General features: G+C 38.6%; 1 protein-coding gene across 1 annotated transcript; it reads right to left on the bottom strand.

The window, feature by feature from the left end:
* LOC139445929 (NCK-interacting protein with SH3 domain-like) lies at positions 1-22,025 on the bottom strand. The gene is made up of 12 exons (XM_071227180.1): positions 21,759-22,025; positions 19,270-19,379; positions 17,628-17,776; positions 16,552-16,637; positions 14,215-14,547; positions 11,566-11,727; positions 10,322-10,408; positions 9,385-9,523; positions 8,866-8,946; positions 7,060-7,281; positions 6,665-6,837; positions 1-4,897 (listed from the first exon to the last, which is right to left on the bottom strand). Exons 1-12 carry the CDS (start codon positions 21,924-21,926, stop codon positions 4,706-4,708), a joined length of 1,902 nt encoding a protein of 633 aa, XP_071083281.1. The 5' UTR covers positions 21,927-22,025; the 3' UTR covers positions 1-4,705.
* Between the last annotated feature and the right edge of the window lie 78 nt (positions 22,026-22,103).

Genomic DNA, 22,103 nt, shown 5'->3' with positions numbered 1-22,103 from the left:
ACTTCCTACAACCAACTTGTACATCAGCACCCCGCATACTCTCACATCAATCAACAGGTATAAACTTCAGGTTACTTCCTACAAGCACAGAAGATGAGCGCACTGCCTGTGCACACTGGGGAATGTGAGGACTGAAAGACTACAGGGAAGAACAGAGATCACACACTGCAGCAATAGAACACTGTCCATAGCAACCTGGGACAGCAGCAACAGCACTGACAAGGACGCGGGGATATTCTGTCAATTTCACTTACAAAGAAATGAACAACAATTCATACTAAATAACGCTTAATGCCAATAAACAACTTATTTGACTAATCTGCTTTTGCACATTAATATTGCATTTAAAGACTAGAATAATTATTAAAAAAATTCAAAATTATGAATATGAATATATAAAGTAGAATCAAGGTGCTGCCAGGAATTACAGATTATCGGTCAACAAGCAGAGTAAATAAACAGCCACTGGCAAACAGATCATCAGTAATTCCAGGTTTCTAGTCAGTTATTCTATAAAATACCCATTTTCAGTGAAGAAAGAAAATGCACACATACAACCTACAGACACTTCACTAACATGCTGCAGTCAACCTGTTGCTTCAGTGATAAAGGCTTATCAGTCTGTGACATGATCAATGGTTGACACCATCTTGTATTGTTCTTAAACATGCATCAGTACAACATCATATAGTTTTCACTGACCAATCAGCTTTGAGAACCACTAATTTGCACATATGCAAAACATTAAGTTTTTTTAAATGATCATAACTTTTTTCTCATTACAGTAAAAAACAGTGAGAACAATTTTCTTGATCTATTCTAATCAAAATTCATATAAGTTATAGTATTTTAGTCTTTCATCAGTATGAGTGCACCATGTTGACTGCAGTGCCAGAGTGTAGGTTGCACATGACGACGCAAACACCATATAAAATATACAATGTTAAACAATCATATTACAATACAACACAAAGACATACAAAAAGACATACAAAAAAACAGCACTGACTCTCACAGATCAATACTTGTCAGTTCAACCGAATATACATCTTGTCAAGCATCCTGCCAGTCATGAAGAATAAATATTGCTTTAAATCATCCCTGAAATTGACAACAGAAGCTCTCTTCTTGGGCCTGGCCAAGACACAAGTGTTGCTCAGAGTACAGCACTCCATATGATCAAACAGACCGACCCTGGATCTCACAGTGACAATATCAGGTCATTTTACCCTTGTTTTTCATCATACAGTTTGCAGGCTGACTGATCGAGTGGGTTTACCAGGTCCTAGAGCAGAAACTGTCTACAAACAGGTAGCCACAAAATGTCCAGTCAAGCACATTGAGTTGAAGTTGAAGGGACCTAAATACGAGGTTCGACAAAACCGAAAAATGAACATGGCATACATTTACCAATTGGTATTACTTCACACTTAGCTTCAATCGATTCTACTGTAAAGTTACGTTCCGTAGGTGTAGAAACATCTGTTATAGTTATCCTACAAAAAAACCAGGCCATCACCCGATTGCTCAGTCACCTTAAGCCTTGTTCATTGATCCATGATGACTGATGATTCGAGGTAAGATCAACTTATAAGAGTAAATTTGTGGTGGAAGTTTTATTTTGGACTGGAAAATGACTTCGAGACAACTGTTACTTTGACACATCCATTTGGACACATCAGAGCTTAAGTAATGATGAATAAAGAAGGATTAAGCAGGGACCAAGCTTTTACTTCAACACACCAAAACCATGTTTGAATGTATTTATCATTTCAATGATAAACAAACATTTCACGGAGAACAGTCTGCTACTACATGCACATAATGCTCTCAGGTTTCTCTATTCCCTCAATAAAAAAACTATTTCTTATTTTCATGTTTATCATTTATGATAGCTTGATAAGATATGGCTACACCATATGATAGGGTATTACTTCATTGAAAGATAAGGTATGGCTATATCATAAGGTAAACAGTAATCTTAGCACTAAACAAACTTAGTACCATAACACTGACTTGTCACTAAGATGACATCACTTAATGGGTCTAGCTGAGATGCCTTATCTTGGCCGGGCCCCAATGTCTCAACACACATACAAGCATAAATGTAATGACAGTACCATAGCAAAAATAACACAGGAAAGTCAGAAAAAACATCAGAATAGCAAAAAGATTGTCTTACTGACTTTTTTTTATCAAAACATCAATGTTGGAAATGGTCAGTATTTCATTAATTTTACTCCAAGCACAACCATTCACCTGTGTCTCATAAAACAGCAACAAGGATGTCGCAGTGTTCCACAAACCCTCACTGACAGACAATGTTTCTCACAATGGCCACGATCCATCACCATGATGATTAGTCTTGAGATTCTTGTGTCTCTCCTCACTACTGACTCTGTACTGACCTATGTCTTGTAAGTAGCATTATGTAACACACAGGGTCTGGCTGTATCAGGCCTAATGAGTGACTATGAGTGACAATGTTGTAAGTCAAATGCCAGGTAATACAGAAACAATTCACTCTCAGTATTTTAGCATCAGTAAATACTCCCATCAGCAAAATAGTTCTTTAGGGCTTCTTAAGTTGGTTTCTCACAAATTTTGGGTCAATGGTTAAAAAAAAAGAAAAAAAGATCATTCCATTTCATATGTTTTCGTGCACATCTTTGACAGTTGTCTTGTGACAAGCTTGTTAATAAAACATGGAGAAAAGAGCCACACACTGCTTGGCTTACTGGAGAAATTACAAATAACTTTGAGCTTGAGTAAAGGTAAACATATCAATGGTATCTTTGTAACCTAAATGACATTTATGTCATAATTTATTGGTATTCCAACAAGCAACCATGATAACAAAACAACACTTCCATGATCCTTATTAATGATGTCAGAGATCAATGAATTTGTTTTCATGCTAAACATGTACTTACAGCTCCTCTAAATAAATCTATCTTTCTGGATCAAAATCCATTTTGTTAGATTAATGAATTCATATTATCATGATTATAGATAGACATTTCATGATATGCCAGAAAATGGATTGTCCAAAAATAGTTTCTTCGGATACTGGCACACACTTGGTATCAAAGTTATTGTCCATTCCTATTCCCCTGTGCTGTGATCCCTTGACAAAGTCTCTATCATCACATGCACAAAAACTGTGGGAGAATTTGTTCATCATATATTCTGTTTGGTACAGAAACAATCTCATTAAAACCAGATCTTTCACTCTGATACTAGACCTACGTGTGTGAAAATCTCAGGACAACTCCGCAGTAGCTCACGTCAGGTGACTAGAGTGACCTTTGACGGCCCTATCCAAATGAAGCATGAATGGGTTCTTGAGCCAAGCTGGTGTCAGCTTTTCAAAACAGTTCATCTTAATTTCTATACCACATTGATTTGGAAACAAATGACACAACTATTCCTTCAATGTTACTCTTTTCTGATGGAGATGCATTGAAGTTCAGAAATGACATGGTGTATAATCACTGATAATATAGCCACAAAAATATAATAGCACGACCTTCATTAAGCCGATTTGGGAATGGTCGTTAAAATTTGATTATGAGACAGAAATCAGAAATGCTGGTCTGAGTGTTTTGCTCATTTGTGCTGAGAGCTTAAAAACCTTGACGCTGACTGACTATCAGAAAGTTCACCTGACACGACCTCGTATGAAAGTTTTCTCAGATCATGGCACAGAGAAGTAAAAGATATGACCTTTATGAGATAGGGTACACAAAAGGCCTCCTCAGTTAAAAGAAGGTGAAAGCCCAAAGAACACAGAACACACACATTGCTCAGAACGAAGACATTCCTCTAAAATTGCACATTGTAACATTATGGCAGGTAGAGCATACATCTCGTTTCCTATACATCAAAAGGGCTCATATAAAACCTAGAAAGTTCCAAGACTTTCCATGATTCCATACCTGTTCACCATGTGCTCAGTGTCATTAGCTGACACCCAACAACACTTGATTGAGTACAGATGAATCTAGTTGCTGTTACACATACTAGCCTGCAGGGATGTACCTGGCTTATTTAGTTTGGGATGAGGAATAATTGCATTTTTTTGTCAAAGGCCATGTTTATCTCACTGAGTGACCTGACAAAGTTGATATTTTCATTAGTGGCACAGTGTTATTCCTTTTCATTTTCATTTTATCAATTATGTAAAATCATATATAGCGTTTACTAGAAAACCATGCTACCAAATTACGAAATAGTAGCATTCTCTGCACTCTGTATTTTTGTTGTGTTCATTTTATGCAAAAGGGCACAGGATTTTGCTTCCTGTAATTATGAACCTGGTTTTTTGGCTAATATTTTTCATAAAATTCTAATATTTTAGATTGTATCTTGCAGACTGTGTATGCCACAAAGCAAGCTTTGGGCAACCTATCGGGAACATCTTCATTCCTTAAAAGAACTATAATTCACAGCCTCACTGCAGAATAAGGCAGTGACAGAGGTGAGCATGCTGAACAAACTGCTGTAATAGTTGGAGATAACGTGGTGTCAACCAGCAGGCAGATGTCAGCAAATAGTGTAGAGCCAAGACAGCAAATACAGACGAGACCGACCAGCCTTCACTTCCAGCATCACTATTGTTCAGACCTCGTCAGAGGAATCATTGGTCACCTCCCACACCCACATCCGGTGCTCCTCCACCCCAAAGGCTGGAGACTGGGGGGACTCAGGTGGGGCTGAGTGTCTGGTCGTTCTCCAGCAGGATGAGGGTACACAGCTCCTTGTCCTCTGGGACATCGGCCTCCTCGTCGGCGATGGATCTCAGGATATAGAAGAGTTCTTCCTGGCGGTGGTAGAACTCCTTGTAGTTGGAATTCTTAAGCACAAGCTTCGTCAAGACCAGGTAGGATGTTCGAGTCTGTGGAGGAAAGTTCAGATGTCAGAATGTATCCAATAAGCCTTACCAATCATATCAACAAAGAGTAACTAGTCTACACTAGGACTGTCACAAGTCTACACTAGTACTGTCACAAGTCAACACTAGTACTGTCACAAGTCAACACTAGGACTGTCACAAGGCTACACTAGTACTGTCACAAGTCTACACTAGGACTGTCACAAGTCTACACTAGTACTGTCACAAGTCAACACTAGTACTGTCACAAGCCTACACTAGGACTGTCACAAGGCTACACTAGTACTGTCACAAGTCTACACTAGGACTGTCACAAGTCTACACTAGTACTGTCACAAGTCTACACTAGTACTGTCACAAGTCAACACTAGTACTGTCACAAGCCTACACTAGGACTGTCACAAGGCTACACTAGCACGGTCACAAGCCTACATTAGGTCTGTCACAAGCCTACACTAGCACTGTCACAAATCTACATTGGTACTGTCACAAGCCTACACTGGTACTGTCACAAGCCTACACTAGGACTGTCACAAGCCTACACTAGCACTGTCACAAGCCTACACTAGTACTGTCACAAGTAAACACTATGACTGTTACAAGCCTACACTAGCACTGTCACAAGTCTACACTGGTACTGTCACAAGCATACACTAGCACTGTCACAAGTAAACACTAGGACTGTCACAAGCCTACACTAGCACTGTCACAAATCTACATTGGTACTGTCACAAGTCTACACTAGCACTGTCACCAGCCAACACTAGGACTGTCACAAGCCTACACTAGGACTGTCACCAGCCAACACTAGGACTGTCACAAGCCAACACTAGCACTGTCACCAGCCTACACTAGGACTGTCACAAGCCTACACTAGGACTGTCACAAGCCTACACTAGGACTGTCACCAGCCAACAGTAGGACTGTCACCAGCCAACACTAGGACTGTCACAAGCCTACACTAGGACTGTCACCAGCCAACACTAGGACTGTCACAAGCCTACACTGGTACTGTCACAAGCCTACACTAGGACTGTCACAAGCCTACACTAGCACTGTCACAAGCCTACACTAGGACTGTCACAAGTAAACACTAGGACTGTTACAAGCCTACACTAGCACTGTCACAAGTCTACACTGGTACTGTCACAAGCATACACTAGCACTGTCACAAGTAAACACTAGGACTGTCACAAGCCTACACTAGGACTGTCACCAGCCAACACTAGGACTGTCACAAGCCAACACTAGGACTGTCACAAGCCTGCACTAGGACTGTCACCAGCCAACACTAGGACTGTCACAAGCCTACACTAGGACTGTCACAAGGCTACACTAGCATGGTCACAAGCCTACATTAGGTCTGTCACAAGCCTACACTAGCACTGTCACAAGTCTACACTGGTACTGTCACAAGCATACACTAGCACTGTCACAAGAAAACACTAGGACTGTCACAAGCCTACACTAGGACTGTCACCAGCCAACACTAGGACTGTCACAAGCCAACACTAGGACTGTCACCAGCCTACACTAGTTCTGTCACAAGCCTACACTAGGACTGTCACAAGCCAACACTAGGACTGTCACAAGCCTACACTAGGACTGTCACAAGACTACACTAGGACTGTCACAAGCCTACACGGGTCCTCAGCGTGACACGCCAACACTTTTACCACTAGGCTACCGCACCCTCTCTCGTCAACTGATGAATATCTCAGTCCTATCAATCAATAGGAAAGGCAGTAATTTTAAAAATGTTAAGGTTACCAGATCTCCTGCAGACAGGTTAGCCAGCTGTCTGATGATGATGTCGATGAGGACCATCGCATCGTTGGTGTAGAGCAAGTTGGCGGTGCCGGGGAAACTATAAAGGTCTTGCATAAACTTTATCACAGAGTGGGGAGGCTCAGGCAGGTGCTCAAACATGCGGACAGGGTCATCTGCAATAAACAATCAGAAATTCAAGAAAGAAAACAGATACTCAACAGTGGCAAACCTCATTATTCAAACACAGTAGTTAATCTCCATTCTATCTTGACACAAATTGAAGTTAACTCTTTGGTAATAGCAAAGTCAAAGACTGGCTGAGCTAATGTTTTGGGTAGACTTAAACATAACTGATAATCATCTATAAACAAATTAAGTTGCAGTATATCCCCTACCTCCTCTATTGAAGAGCAGCATGAGCTTCTCGGTGAGCGTCTTGGCATTCTGCTGCTCAGACAGTGACTGGATGACGATGTTGTGGTTGACATCCTCGAAATGCAGATTGAATGCAAGGATCAAGGTGATGAGCATGTCGGTGGCCTGTTCGTCGTGCTCCATGGAGGGAGGTGTTTCGATCAGGTCAAGGACGTGAGCAATGAAAGACTGGTTTAGGTGATCTGGAGATGGAAGGAAAGTTGACCTTTAGATTTGGAATAGCACATAAGTTTTAGCAATATTGCAATATTTTTGTGCCAAGGAAGGACTAAGAATGAACTTCTTGCAGCCATGCTAGGATTATAGGAATATGATCACGTACAAGTGATGATCGTGTACAAGTGATGTTCACATACAAGTGATGTTCATATACAAGTGATGTTCAGGTACAACTGATGTTCATGTACAAGAGATGTTCATGTACAAGTGATGTTCATGTGCAAGTGATGTTAAAGTACAAGTGACGTTCATGTACAAGTGATGTTCAGGCACAAGTGATGTTCAGGCACAAGTGATGTTCAGGCACAAGTGATGTTCATGTACAAGTGATGTTCATGTACAAGTGATGTTCATGTACAAGTGATGTTCATGTACAAGTGATGTTCAGGCACAAGTGATGTTAAAGTACAAGTGATGTTCATGTACAAGTGATGTTCAGGCACAAGTGATGTTAAAGTACAAGTGATGTTCATGTACAAGTGATGTTAAAGTACAAGTGATGTTCATGTACAAGCGATGTTCATGTACAAGTGATGTTCATATACAACTGATGTTAAAGTACAAGTGATGTTCAGGTACAAGAGATGTTCATGTACAAGTGATGTTCATGTACAAGTGATGTTCAGGCACAAGTGATGTTCAGGCACAAGTGATGTTCATGTACAAGTGATGTTAAAGTACAAGTGATGTTCATGTACAAGTGATGTTCATGTACAAGTGATGTTCAGGCACAAGTGATGTTAAAGTACAAGTGATGTTCATGTACAAGTGATGTTCAGGCACAAGTGATGTTAAAGTACAAGTGATGTTCATGTACAAGTTATGTTAAAGTACAAGTGATGTTCATGTACAAGTGATGTTCATGTACAACTGATGTTAAAGTACAAGTGATGTTCATGTACAAGAGATGTTCATGTACAAGTGATGTTCATGTACAAGTGATGTTCATGTACAAGTGATGTTCATGCACAAGTGATGTTAAAGTACAAGTGATGTTCATGTACAAGTGATGTTCAGGCACACGTGATGTTCATGTACAAGTGATGTTCATGTACAAGTGATGTTCAGGCACAAGTGATGTTCAGGTACAACTGATGTTCAGGTACAACTGATGTTCAGGTACAACTGATGTTCAAGTACAAATGATGTTCAGGTACAAGTGTAACTATTAGACTACCCAACTGCTAAACCAACTTTAGAAACATTAAAAACGTGGATCTGCATTGTCTGTGCAGTCGATAACTGGAGAAGAGGTGGAATATTTTCCTAACTTAAGATTCTAAATTTCTATTACAAACAATTTATTTATAATATCTAAGCAGTCGTAGACAGCTAATCTCTTACAATCAATTCACTACTATGAACAGTTACATAGTACTGGGTCAGTGAAGCACAAATATGAATACACACAGCATGAAATCTGCATCACACCGCAGTCTCCTCTTAAACGGAACGCCATCTGTCCCAAAATGTGATGTACACAAAGAATTGTTAAGTTTGTTAAGACGTTTGCCCTAATGCTGGTTCACAACAATAATGAACGTTACCATGAATATTAGCAGGTACATGTTCCCCTGTAGAAAACAACATTGCCATGACTAATGACACGTAGCACAATCTTGTGACATCTGAAAAACGAAATGGAAATAAATCAATACCCAATACTGCAGCCATGTTGAAGCTTGTTGTGGGGCCTTCAACTGCAGGTCACAACAGACCAATAATTTCGTTTTTAAAACTAATTTTTTATGAGGTTAATTTCCTAACAAACATACTACAAAAAGATGTTTGAAAAAGCATATTTTCAATGTAACAAATAATTTTTGATTTACTTCCTTATAAACTATGGGCAGTTCAGGGTAGATGTATTGGCAAACATGGTAAAACCAAACCATGAACTGATCTGGACTCACTGCCATGAGAAAAAGAGTTCATTGCAATGGAAACATGAACGATTCTCCAAAAAAGCTTTTTCAAACTAAATAATGGAAAAAAGGTCACTCTCTTGCAAAATTAAAAACAAAGTTGGTCTTGAAATAATTAATTTATAATGTTGTGAAGCCTACCATCAGACTTGCTCTGGATGTCTTCGCCCAGCTCGAGTGGTAGGACCGAGAACAGTAGCATGGTGATAGCCACCTTGTCCAGGCCGCTCATAGCCCCAAACACTTTCAACAGCAGCAGGCGAATACTAAGTCGGGTCTCCTGGGAACAACAGACTTGACATGATGACTGCTTCTTAATCAACCTCAAAACAACATTAAGTGTAGTCCTGGGGTCCTTGATTTTTTTCCTAGTGTATCTTGATCTAGGGACACTTTGACTTTAGTGCCCAATTTAGAGCACAAAATACCACAAGTAAAATTGATCTGATATTTACAACCAGATGAAATTGTACATGACCTTTTATCATACCTCCAGTTCAGCAAGATGAGATCAGATTGGTCCAAATGATTTTGAGAAAATACTATGTATCCCACGTAGAAAGGAAATACATGTATGTCCTCAGCAGGTGCATAAATCCCTTATACCCCACCATGAGCAAGACAGGCTGCATGTGAATTACTGAGAGGCAGAATAATCCCTTATACACCACTTTGAAGCAAAAAGCTACACGCTTTTTCTGAGTCAATGAAAGTCATGTGACATAGCACAAGCTAACCTCCGCCAATCATGCCAATCAAACAGCTGTTTTCTATCAATTTTGAATTTATTTCAATTCTTATACAATGTCATATTAAAACATGTCAGTAAGATAAATTTGTTGTAGCAGGATCACTCAGAGTACATGGGGTTTTGTGCATCCCTCGTTAGGTTTTATACCAAGAGCCTGAGGCGAGTGGTATAAAAACTAACGTTGGACGCATAAAACCCTATATAAACCTTAGTGATCCTGCTATAACTTATAATGTTTTAATCTTAAAACAAATTTAGAGTTACCTCGGTAAGATTTAAAGATGAAGTTACATGTAACATGTTTAATTGCTGGAAATTGTAACTTACCATTTGATAGTACTGCACCAAGTTATGTACATTTTCATAATTATCTTGAGCAATAGCTTTCCTGCATATTGAAGGCTTGGCATTTTCCTGAAGGAAACAAAATAGTTCTATGTTGGAATAATAGCTGCAACACATGACAATATGAATCTACAAATACTGAAACATTTTATAGTTTATAGTTATAGTTCCAGCCCAATGAGATACCATGGCGTTACGACACTGTTTACTGACTCCGAACCAACCAGTCCTTGTTTTAGCCCCTTAATCCCGAGTGCCAGGCAGGGTAACAACAAGTACCATCTTTTAACATCTTTTGGTATGTGGTATGATGTGGCTGGGCATTGAACTCAGGACCCCCTACGACTAGACCACAGAGGCAGGCTGATTTATTGGGAACAAAACATTCAGTGAAAGCAAACAAAATCATCAGCAAACAAGATTTCCTAGAATTGTGACATTGGATTTTGTGGATTTCACTGGTTGATGACCAGATCATATAAGATGTCAGTGCAAGCAACACTCATCACAAAGTAACAATAGGCACATAGCAGCTCTAGTGTACAGTCTGAAAAGAACGAATACTGCATATTGCTGCCAATCTTCCACCAATCACAATTATCTTTTAATACTGAAATTAAACTTGTACTTGTCACTTGTAACAGTGACCATGGTAACCAAATAGATCACTGTAGCCATAATCTCCATGAAAATGTCGAAATTAATCATGACAATGAACATATATCTTCTTTGAGAGGCATTTAGAAGTTGAAGTACTAAGTTAGGGTAAGAGATATGGATGAAAAGATTGTCTATTACAATTAGGAGCAACATTTTGGTGTAGGTTCTAACACTGTTATCAAGAAAGTGATGTACATTTCTCTTGTCAACCTTACTCTGTACATCACTTGCTTGATAATGGTGTTAGATCCGTCACCAAAACATTGCTCCTAATCATGCTAATAGTAATAAGGAAGTTGTTCATCCACATATCTTATCCTTCCTTAATGAACATATTATCTGATCAAGTTTCTAAAGCATGATATTCATTGTATTCTCATGTTATTTGACATGCGCCATGGTCCACAGGAAACCTGTTTTAGTGACTATGCTGTTCTTGGACTGTGATCATGATGATAACTGGAAAGTTTTACATTGTACAGTTTTTGTCACATTATTCAAATCTTGACATTTCACTGTCAAGTGTACATCTGACTATGCTTACTGAAACTATATATGGTTATTACCAATATTGAGAGCAATTCCTGGAGGTACTCCTTGATGATTGACTCATCCTCGTGGAGAGCCCAGCTTCGTTGTTGTGAGTCGTCCTTACATGACGTCAGTTCAGAGAATATCACCTCCAGTCTGGATGCATCCCGGCTGCCCACCTCCTGAATCTGGTCTGCCTGCAGAGGGAGACTGACATCAGCCCTACACGTCACAGCAGCAACAGCAACAGCAACACACACTCTCATGCCCCTAACACAGTCCCAGACACAACACAGCTTCACTCAGACTACCAGACGCAACATACACAATACAAGTTTTATGTCATCTACATACAGGACCATTCAGCTAATTCAATCATGCACACCTGTTGTTGACTATCATAACTTAAGTTTGCAACAGATCATAAAGTTGTGCCATGACACAGTAGCTCACCTGAATATGAAGTCAACAGTCTAAATTGTCAAGTTAGGAAAAGCTGCTGTCACTACTGATATTCAAATTTTCAAACATATGTGTTGAAACCCCACAACAAACTAAACACATACCAAATTTCATTACATTTTGCACAGAAATGGTCGAGTAATGGTCTTAAATACCTATTCCAATATGGCTGCCATGGTGGCCATATTGACAAAGTGAAATTTCATATAACCATTACTCAAGCCTTTTCTAAGTGTATTTAGAAGAGGGTTAAACACATTTGTTCCAGGTGTGATATTTTTGCAAAGGTCAAATCAAGCTTAAAATCATAAATTTCACAAAATACAACATATGTGTTGAGAGCCCCACTGATTAAATCATTTGGTGACATAGTCAGTTGGCCAGGGATGAAAAACAAGATTTTCGTTCCCACATTTTCCTGTATAACTTAAACCTTTTCTATTGCATAAAGGAGATATCTGTACCAGGGGTCCTGAAAATTTAAAATCCCAATTGGACATTTGCATTTAGGCCACACCCCCTTCAAATAGTGTATTTTCGTATAACTTTCCCCACACATTAAAAGTTGTTACGTACAGTGTTCCCTCGTTATTGAGCGCTTCAGTTATAGTACGCGGTAAAGCATGGCTCCAAAAATTTGCTAACATTTTTAATAAACTCAAGTTTTCCAATAACATGATATTTTCCCCCATCTCAGGAAACATTATAAGCTGATCACCGCGATCACGTAACAACTGAAATACCAGTCGACAAATTCGGACTGAAGTACGCAATTTAATCCTATCATTATAATATCTGGTAATAAAAAAATTGTTCACTGTTTATCTGGACTAGAGTTATATTTGCAATATATTTGATTAATATTATTCAATATTTCATTCAATAATTATTATAATGTTTACAATAATTTCAGTGAAATTGTATGCGAAGTGATCGGTAGATCGCACAACTCACCGTTATTTACAGCAACCACGGTCAGATTACCGCTATTGACACCTTGAAACGAACTTTAGTTGCAAGAGAATGGATACACATGTCATAAATGCCGTACCATGACTCGCTAAAAGTCATATTTGAGGCAGTTTGACTATTAAATGTCAACATTACATTTTCGCAATCGAAATACATGTAGCGCATGAAGCCCCTACGGTGACAGGTAAAAATTGTTCCTTACATAAAAAAATATCCTGCATACCATCTGTACCAAAGTGCTACGCTTATGGTTCTTATAATTTTAAGTATATATGGTGGAAGCTGCAACTAAAATAACACGATATTGAAATATATTATTCCTGATAAAATAATAATTTCAGATACAATTTCTTCCGACCATTGCATCAAAATTCTTTGAAGATGTATCTTTGGGTACATTTTACTGAACATGCTGAATCACCAGTAGATTGGGAGAAAACGTGTGCACAGCTGATTGCTATTTCCGGCTTAGTAAATGAGAAAATACACACGGTAATCTTAATCTGTGCATATAAAACAATGTCTTGGAGAGCAGGAAATACATCTTAAATGGTAAATTATCATGCCTAGTGATGTTTTATATCAAATTTCATACTTTTATTGACCAAGTTTGTTTTACCTGTTTATTCACCTGAATTCGCTGAAGGGATACGATAACGCTCATCAATAATTTGGACACCGAAGGTAGTATTGTTTGTTTTTTAAAATGTCTGGACAGAAAAATTTAAACGTCCGGTAAGCAATATTTTAAATCAGACATTTGACATTCCCAATCGGACATGTCCAGCGCATATGACCGTTTCCAGACCCCTGATCTGTACACAATTTTCCATTGGTAGTATTTTTGTCAACAAACACAAATTATTTCCTGAATGTGCCAGCATTTTTGTATTTGAAGTCCACCCCCCCCCCCCCCCCTTCCCCTTTCAAAAAAGCTGTATCCGCACTTGCTGTCTATACTCAACTGACATTGTGGCCATCCAATCCTCACTGTCGAGGCCTTGACTTGAAATTCATAAATTCATGTCTGTTACGAGTGGGGGCTGGGGGCTGGGCTGCTTCTAAATTCTCTGGACTGACGCCGAATTATAGTGCTAGACATAGTATACTGACTCTGAACCGACCAGTCCTTGTTTTAGCCCCTTAATGCCGAGCGCCAGGTAGAGTACAATCTTTTAATGTCTTTTGGATAAGTTCTTTTCTTAAGTTAGTTAAAAATAACCTAACCTAAACATGATGAAGAAGTTTACCTCTTTACTGAGTGTTGAAAATACTTTATCCATTGTGGCAGCCAGCTTGGGAACCTTGAAGCCAATGTAACCCAACACTGTTTCAACGGCAACTCTGGACTTGTCGTAACTCAAACCTGTGTTAGTCCGGACTTGTTCCAAAAGTTCAGATCCTAGGTTATTTGGAACACACAATGCTTTGACGTCAATTTCAGCACTAAATTCTGGAGATCTGAGGTTCTTGACAGGAGATGTGGCGATGTCTACCTTGACAGGGGATGTCTCCATGGCAATAGTGCCATTAGAGCTGGTCTCTTCCTGGCCAGAAACAACTCCATCCACTGCTTCTGGTTCCTGGAAAAATACACTGAAATCACATCTATCAACCAATAAAGTGAATGAGTTGGGTTTTGCACTGCTTTTGGCAATATTCCAGCTATATGACAGTGGGGAACACCAGAAATGGGTTTCACACATTGTATCCATGTGGGAATCGAACATGCGAGTTCAGCACGACAAGCAACTAGTTCAGCACGACAAGCAACTAGTTTACCACTAGGCTACCCCACCACCTCTGATCCAATCTAGGGAAATTACCCAAAATGTGTAGTATTGTGTTGCCACAGATGCAGTCAATGAACAATAATAGGCCAAGAAGTAGCCCTGAAATGTAGCGACAAGGAATAAAGAAGTTGTTTCATGTTCTTATCATTTTGTTAACTTCAAATTTGAGATAACTACCGTATTTTCTTGAGTATAGTGCGCACCCATGTATAATGCGCACCCCCCTCTAGCAGGTTCAATATTTTTTTGAAAAAAAGAAATTTGATTATGCGCAGAAATTTTTTACACCGTACCCTTTCAGCGAAGTCCGGCAAACGAACGGGTGCTGAGAAACTTCGTCAGTACAAATTCGAAATTTGAGATAAAAAATCACCAGACATGTTTATTTACCGTTTAAATAGTATTTATTGTTCTGATAGGCATTGTTTTATATCTAGGGATTAAGATTACCTTGTGTATTTTCTCGTAAACTAAGCCGGAAACAGCAATCAGCTGTACACACGTTTTCTTTGAATCGACCGGTGATTCGGTCAAGACACACCCAATGATATAACTTTATAGGATTTTTAATGCAAGGATCGGCAATAATTGTATCTGAAACTATTTTTTTTTATCAGGAATAATATATTCCATTATTTTTTTAATTATATGCAGCCTTTACTAAACATATTTAAAATAATAATAACCCTTAGCGAAGCAGCTGATTGGTATTCCCGGGTATTTTTGTTACATGGAACCAGTCTGACCAGTCACCGTCAAGGCTCACGTGCACGTGATCGCGAGAATTTCATGTTGACATAGAATCGTCACACAAAAACAAATATGACTTTTAACGAGTCAAAGTATGTCATTTATGATATATGTATCCATTCTCTGTCAACTAAAGTTCGTTTCAAGACGTCAATAGCGGTATTCTGACCGTGGTTGCTGTTAATAACGGTGAGTTGTGCGATCTTCCAATCGCTTCACACACGATTTCGCCGAAATTAATAAAAGCAATATTATAAGGAATTTTGAATAAAATTAATGAAATAAGTTACAAACATAAGTCCATGTATACAAACACTTTTTATAGCCAGACAGTGTAATTACATGATTATTTTGCGTACTTCAGTATGGATTTGTTGACATGGTATTTCCGGTGTTTCGTGCTCACGGTAATGTCTTTCCATGGGGGAAAAAAACATCCAAACTCATAATTCGTGTATAATGCGCACCCCCTTCTACACAGTTGTGTTTTTTCGAAAAAAAGTGTGTACTATACTCAAGAAAATACGGTATCAAGTTTTTGAATGGCAAAAAAGGAACAAAAGTCCTGTTCACCAGCAACAACAGCTTTCAAAGGAAACTACAAGATGTCATTTACAGGACATACCAGCCAGCCATAAACCGTGACCAGGGAGCATATCTGCGTAGTGCTTGGGACTTTTGGGGACGGACTCATTAATCTGTCTGTCGCATTATTTAGTTGGCTTCCATTTATACATTGCTAATCACCAATCAGAGGGAATAAGTTGTTGGCTTACCATGTTTATTTTCCACCTGTTATCTTATTACCTTCTGTTGTTTTTCACTTGTACAAATAAATGCTTTCTATATGCTAGCATTTATTCACCTGATGAAAGAGTAAGCATATACTCCGAAATGTTGTGTTCCTCACAATGAAGAGCACAATCCATACATTCTCTCTCTCTTATTGAGATCATTAGAAGCTACTGTACTATATCAGTATGTCATAACATATACACATATACATAAATCATTTATAGACATGGCAGACAAATGTGTACTCACCAACAAGACAGAGTTTTCTCTTGGGGGAGCTGGTGCAGGGTTTCGCTTGCTGGATGCTGGCTTGTCATTTTTTTCTTGGGCTGTGGCTGAAATTATTCCAATACATAATACTAAATGTTTCCGAGTGATTTCTAGAAAGTAGCTGTCATCTCTGCAGAATATAAACCAACGTAACATTATTCATCTTACATTGTCATCCCCTATTGAACTATGTACCAGGTGTCTATGAATTAAGCTAGGCTGAGATTTCATGGCTCGATCGTAGCGCCACTAGTGGCTATTTCGAGTTATGTCCCTTCTATTGACCAATCAGATTCCACCTATCATCATGATCATATTACTTACATTTGCTTCAAACAAAATGGCGGCACCCAGTCAAGACGATCTGATCAATAATCAAGATTTATATTGTCATAAAACGTGTCTTAACTTAAGTGTATCATATAACTTGAGCACCTTGATTAAAAACATGAAAATATTAGGAAAATATTTGTCGCACCCAGTTGATGGTAAACATGCTTTGCATATCCTGCAATCGACAGGTTTTCATCTTTCATTTCAAAGTGTCTAGACATTTAGATAAACATACGCCATGAAATGTTTAACTTTCACTGAGAAAATATCCAAAAATGTGAAAAACTATTTCCATGTGCATATTTATCCTCCACTTTCGGTCATCAAAGCCCTACAAAGAGTTTGCAATTTACGGTCAGTTTGATGTGGAGGGCTATATAGTCATGCACCTCACCGTCGCAGTTGTATATCTATATAATTATGCAAAACAATTTGAAAGTACACTAAAAGGCTTGCATTTGGCCCCTCTGCTCTTATTTCAGAATAAGTATGTTTTTTCACAAGCAAGGGGAAAGTCTGGACACGCGATAAGCCTACATCCGCAGTGTGGTCACTGGAGCAGAAACAGAATAAGGCAAGCAGGGCCGAGTAAGCTCGGGGGTTATCGGCTATTGTTTACAAACAAAGCTACAGAATGGTCAACATACTGGCCCTTTAGGTTGAATATACTGACTGTCAGTGATTACAATGGAAACTTTTCCCATGTTACACCAGAAGCTTACTTCCTGCAACATCAATGCTATTTTCCCGTGGTGGGGGTGGAGCCTTCCGCCTTGCTGATGAAGCCCGGGCATCTGGGGTAGAAGAAGACTTCTTCACTCTGGATTGCCTGTTGCCATCAGACACCACACTCCGATGATGTATCAGCTTCCTGGAGACCAAGGAAATATCATCAGATACCTGTTCAGAGAGTCACAATGAAACAGTACATGCAGACCATTCAGCGTTATAAGGATGTTATATGAGTATTGGTAAGTGATTTGGGTTGAATCACAATGTTTAATACTGAACTGTTTGATTGGCATTATTGGAAGTGGGTAAGCAACAGTAAAGACAAGATATTTTATGGATGACAACTTCTTTATTCTATCATGATGCTTTTTACTGTTATCAATCAACCATTAACTTCATTCTCTTGTTCATGTTGTAATATATTAATCAACCATTATCCTTTGTTGATGTTTATCCCTTTCATGAATATTGTTTTTGTTTGTTTGTTTGTTGTTCAACACCGCACTCAGCAATATTCTAGCTATATGACGAGTCTGTACATAATCGAGTCTGGACCAGACAATCCAGTGATTGACATCATGAGCATCGATCTACACAATTGGGATACGATGACATGCATCAACCAAGTCAGCGACCCTGACCACCCGATCCTGTTAGTTGCCATTTGCAGCAAGCATGGGTTGCTGAAGACCTATTCTGACCCCAATATTGGTTTTGTTAATCCTTATTAAATGTATATAACCATGATAACCCTGTACTGTGCCGTCTTACTTCACTCTTGCTTGACAATGGTATAAGGATCTATACCGAAACATCGCATCATAATCATGATAATAGAATAAAGGAGTTGACATCCATAAAATATCACTTAACTGATGTTTAATACTGCTTTGAATAGTATTTCAGTTATCATGGCATGTCTGCTTATGTGGGAGGAAAGTCCAAGACATATACCACTTTGATAAAAAACAGTGAGCATGGGTTTGGTCCTGACAAACTAAGATCCACAATTAGAGCGAATCTAAGATTTGAATCTGTGATCATAGGAATCTTGCATGCCTGAGGGACATGGATCTGCACGCAATGTAACTCCTTATAACACAATATGGCACTTCTTCTAATCAGCACTGTCTTGTTATTTCATTTAACCTGCATGTGTCGTACACAAGATTTGTCTGGTCAAGACTCGATTATTTACGGACCGTTGTCATACTGCTGGAATATTCTGAGTGAGGCATTAAACAACAAACAAAAAACCAAAAGAGTCATATCTGTGTTAATGTTAACAATGAGATAATGAAAATGAATTTCACATGGCTGGCATAGTTTTGTTTCTTGTTTAATGCCACACTCAGCAATATTCCAGCTATATGCTGGCAGTCTGTAAATAATAGTCTGGACCAGACAATCCAATGAATGATATTATGAGCATCAATCCATGCAAATGGGATATGATGACTTGTATCAACCAAATCAACATTAGTTTCCTCTTACATCAAGCATAGTCGCCTTTTACGACAAGCAAGGGTTGCTGAAGTCCTGTTTTAAGCTGGATCTTCACGGCTGGCATGGTAGATATAACTAACAACATATCAAAATTAAAACAAATATTCTCGTTAGGAATCAGTTAACCTGAGGACTTCTCTTTCCTTGTGTGAGTAACTTCCACCATTGCTTGCAGCTTGAAGATGAATTGCTTCAATTGATCCATCGATGAATTTCATAATTTGAGAGACTGGTGCCTGCAAATTTGACAAAGAATTCTTGGTGTGTGAGCATGAACTGATGCTGTTGAGTAAAAGGGAGTTTAGCATGTTTAGTGAAGTAACTAGCCCGTACTAGGAAACACCTGCACATAATCACTGCTTGAACCATAGTTCTTGATGAAGAAATGTCTTGCTGTCAAATTCAATATGTTCAGGACTTATAAAAGATATTTGTCTTTTACCACCAAAAATGTGTCCAGAACCATGAAATAAAACAGAGTCGATAACTAACATAATCTGAGAAAAAAAGGCTGTATATATTCAGTGCATCTTTCCCATCATCAGTGCACCTCATGGGGATTCTGGGGCAGTATACCATGCTTGTCTGACAGGCTGACTAACTAATTGTGTGTCATCTCAACCTGACGGTTAGGTTCTTGGGTTACAAGCGTGATAATTTACAATTCTCATCTTTACCATGTTTGCTTTTAACAGGGTTTCCAATGTGTGCTGGTAGGAATGAAAACTAGCTATCAAAATTTGCCTGGTAATGGTGAAGTATATACTACTCCTAAGAAATGATAACCATCACTGATCATGTACATGATGAATACTTGATAACTTATTATTGTGAGATGTAAATATTTAACTTAATGTTAAGAATGTGACTTACTGTGAATATAGCAGTTTTATCATGATTATCATGCTTACTGTTCTCTTTCTATAATAAAGAATACAGCTTACATATGAATACTCTTTCTTATCAATGATAGCCTCATGCATGTCTTGAATGATAAACTTTTCAGTATCATGTACATGATCATGATGTACTGGAAACAAAATACATTCCTAAATAATAGAATTTCTACATCTACTACTATGTGAACTATCCAGGATACTCTATCTCTACTTATACTTCAAAGACCTCAGCAACATTGCAGTTTACCAGGCGCAGCTCAGGCTGCTGGTTGTGGCTCTTGTTTAATTCAAGATTCTTGCATGCCTCTTTGATCCTTAGGGTTAGTTGTGCTAGGGTCAGGTACCTTACCCTTAGCCCTTGTATCCCCTTCCCGATCAAGCACCCCTTTACAATCATTAGGGATTAGGGTTAGGTACCCATTTCCAATCAAACACCCCTTCGTGATCCTTAGGGTTGGGCACCACTTGCCAATCAAACTTGACCATGTTTACCATACTTATGGTTTTGGACCCCTTTACAATTATTAGGGTTACTAGTAGTTGTGAGTTAGGTTATGGCTTAGCTATCTCTTATAAGAAATTAATCCACTGTAATCTGAGGAAAATCCAAAATATTTTTTATCAAGTTTTGAGTTCCATGGAGAAAATGGCTACTGCATCTGCTAATAAAGGTAAATAATTGGGGCTGATCACTTGGTAAACGAGCACTAATGGTTTGTGACAGCACCTGTGTCCTGTGGTAAAGTGTTGGCTTATAACATTAATGTATTAGGGGTGCAGGCTAAAACGTCACCTCAGCAAAACGTCACAGATTTCTCTGGCAAAAACGACACCGCATTTGGCGAAAACGTCTACTAAGAGATGGGCGAAAACGGCACCTCTATTTCTAATAACGATAAGAACGATATATGAAGTAGTATATCTGATTTATGTTATTTGTTATATATTATTTGATGTACTTACATGTTATTTCCTGTTTTCCAGTTGTTCACAGATAACTACATACATTCACATATATATACAGTTCTTCACAGTTTTCATCTTCATCACAGTTAACAATATCAGCCCATGTACCACCGAGCATTGTGATAGTAGCTGACGCAGGGGGCTTATTTCTAATCATGCTAATCATGCTAATGTAAACTTGTTATTACTTTTCACAATTATTGGTGTTTGTAAGAGAAGATGTGAGTTTAATTTCATTTATTTTTCTTCAAAGCATAAAATGTTTTCACAATAAGTTAGTTGCGCCTCCCAATCAGAGTCGGCAGAGTTTTCGCTTGAGGCAAGGTGATATTTTCGCCAATTGGTGCTGTTTTCGCCAAGTGACGTTTTGCTGAGGTGCCGTTTTAGCTATAACCCACTTATTAGTTATGCTTAGCTTGGAGCTGGCAATGTTATCATGGTTATACATACTCCACACACAACATTAATCCGATCCTCCACACAGCAGAAATTGACATAAAAAAAAAAAGCGACCTGGTAAAGGGCACTACTCCGGGACTTCTACATCTGAAAAACATAAACTGACCTAAACATCTTGTAAACTTTGCAGGTATCTGGGGTTCGTCATGCATCATCATTAATCATGCTCATCTGATCTTGTAAAATCATCAATGTACATGTGAAATATTCAAACCACAGCACAATCTAATTCAAATTACAGCGACAATCATGCGTAATAACCCATAATACGTGTTTCAACTGTTTTCTTACATCAATTTTGATGACATAATTATTGGGGATGTAGCCAAGCTGTCCGATTCCATTTTGAGCGTACAACCAGTCGCTTCTGGATCCATCGAGAACTGTAAACTTGTCGCCTCCCAAAAACGACAAATATTGTGGCAACTTGCTCTTGTAATCGTACAAAGCTCGATACATTTGTAGCTATTTAGCAAACAGACTAACACTCGGAGAAAGTACTTAATTATAACGATTACTAAACGTCAAGGGCGGGTTTTCGTCTCAAGAGAGCGACATTTTGAAATCTTAGGTCCGCAGTAAAAAAATGGGATTATTCGTGTGGATAATTCATATATTTGTAAAATACAAATATAA

The sequence above is a fragment of the Haliotis cracherodii genome, unplaced genomic scaffold, assembly GCF_022045235.1.
Source record: "Haliotis cracherodii isolate W230 unplaced genomic scaffold, xgHalCrac1.p SCAF_6, whole genome shotgun sequence".
NCBI classification, from domain to species: domain Eukaryota; kingdom Metazoa; phylum Mollusca; class Gastropoda; order Lepetellida; family Haliotidae; genus Haliotis; species Haliotis cracherodii.
This window is presented reverse-complemented; position numbering and strand designations above follow the sequence as displayed.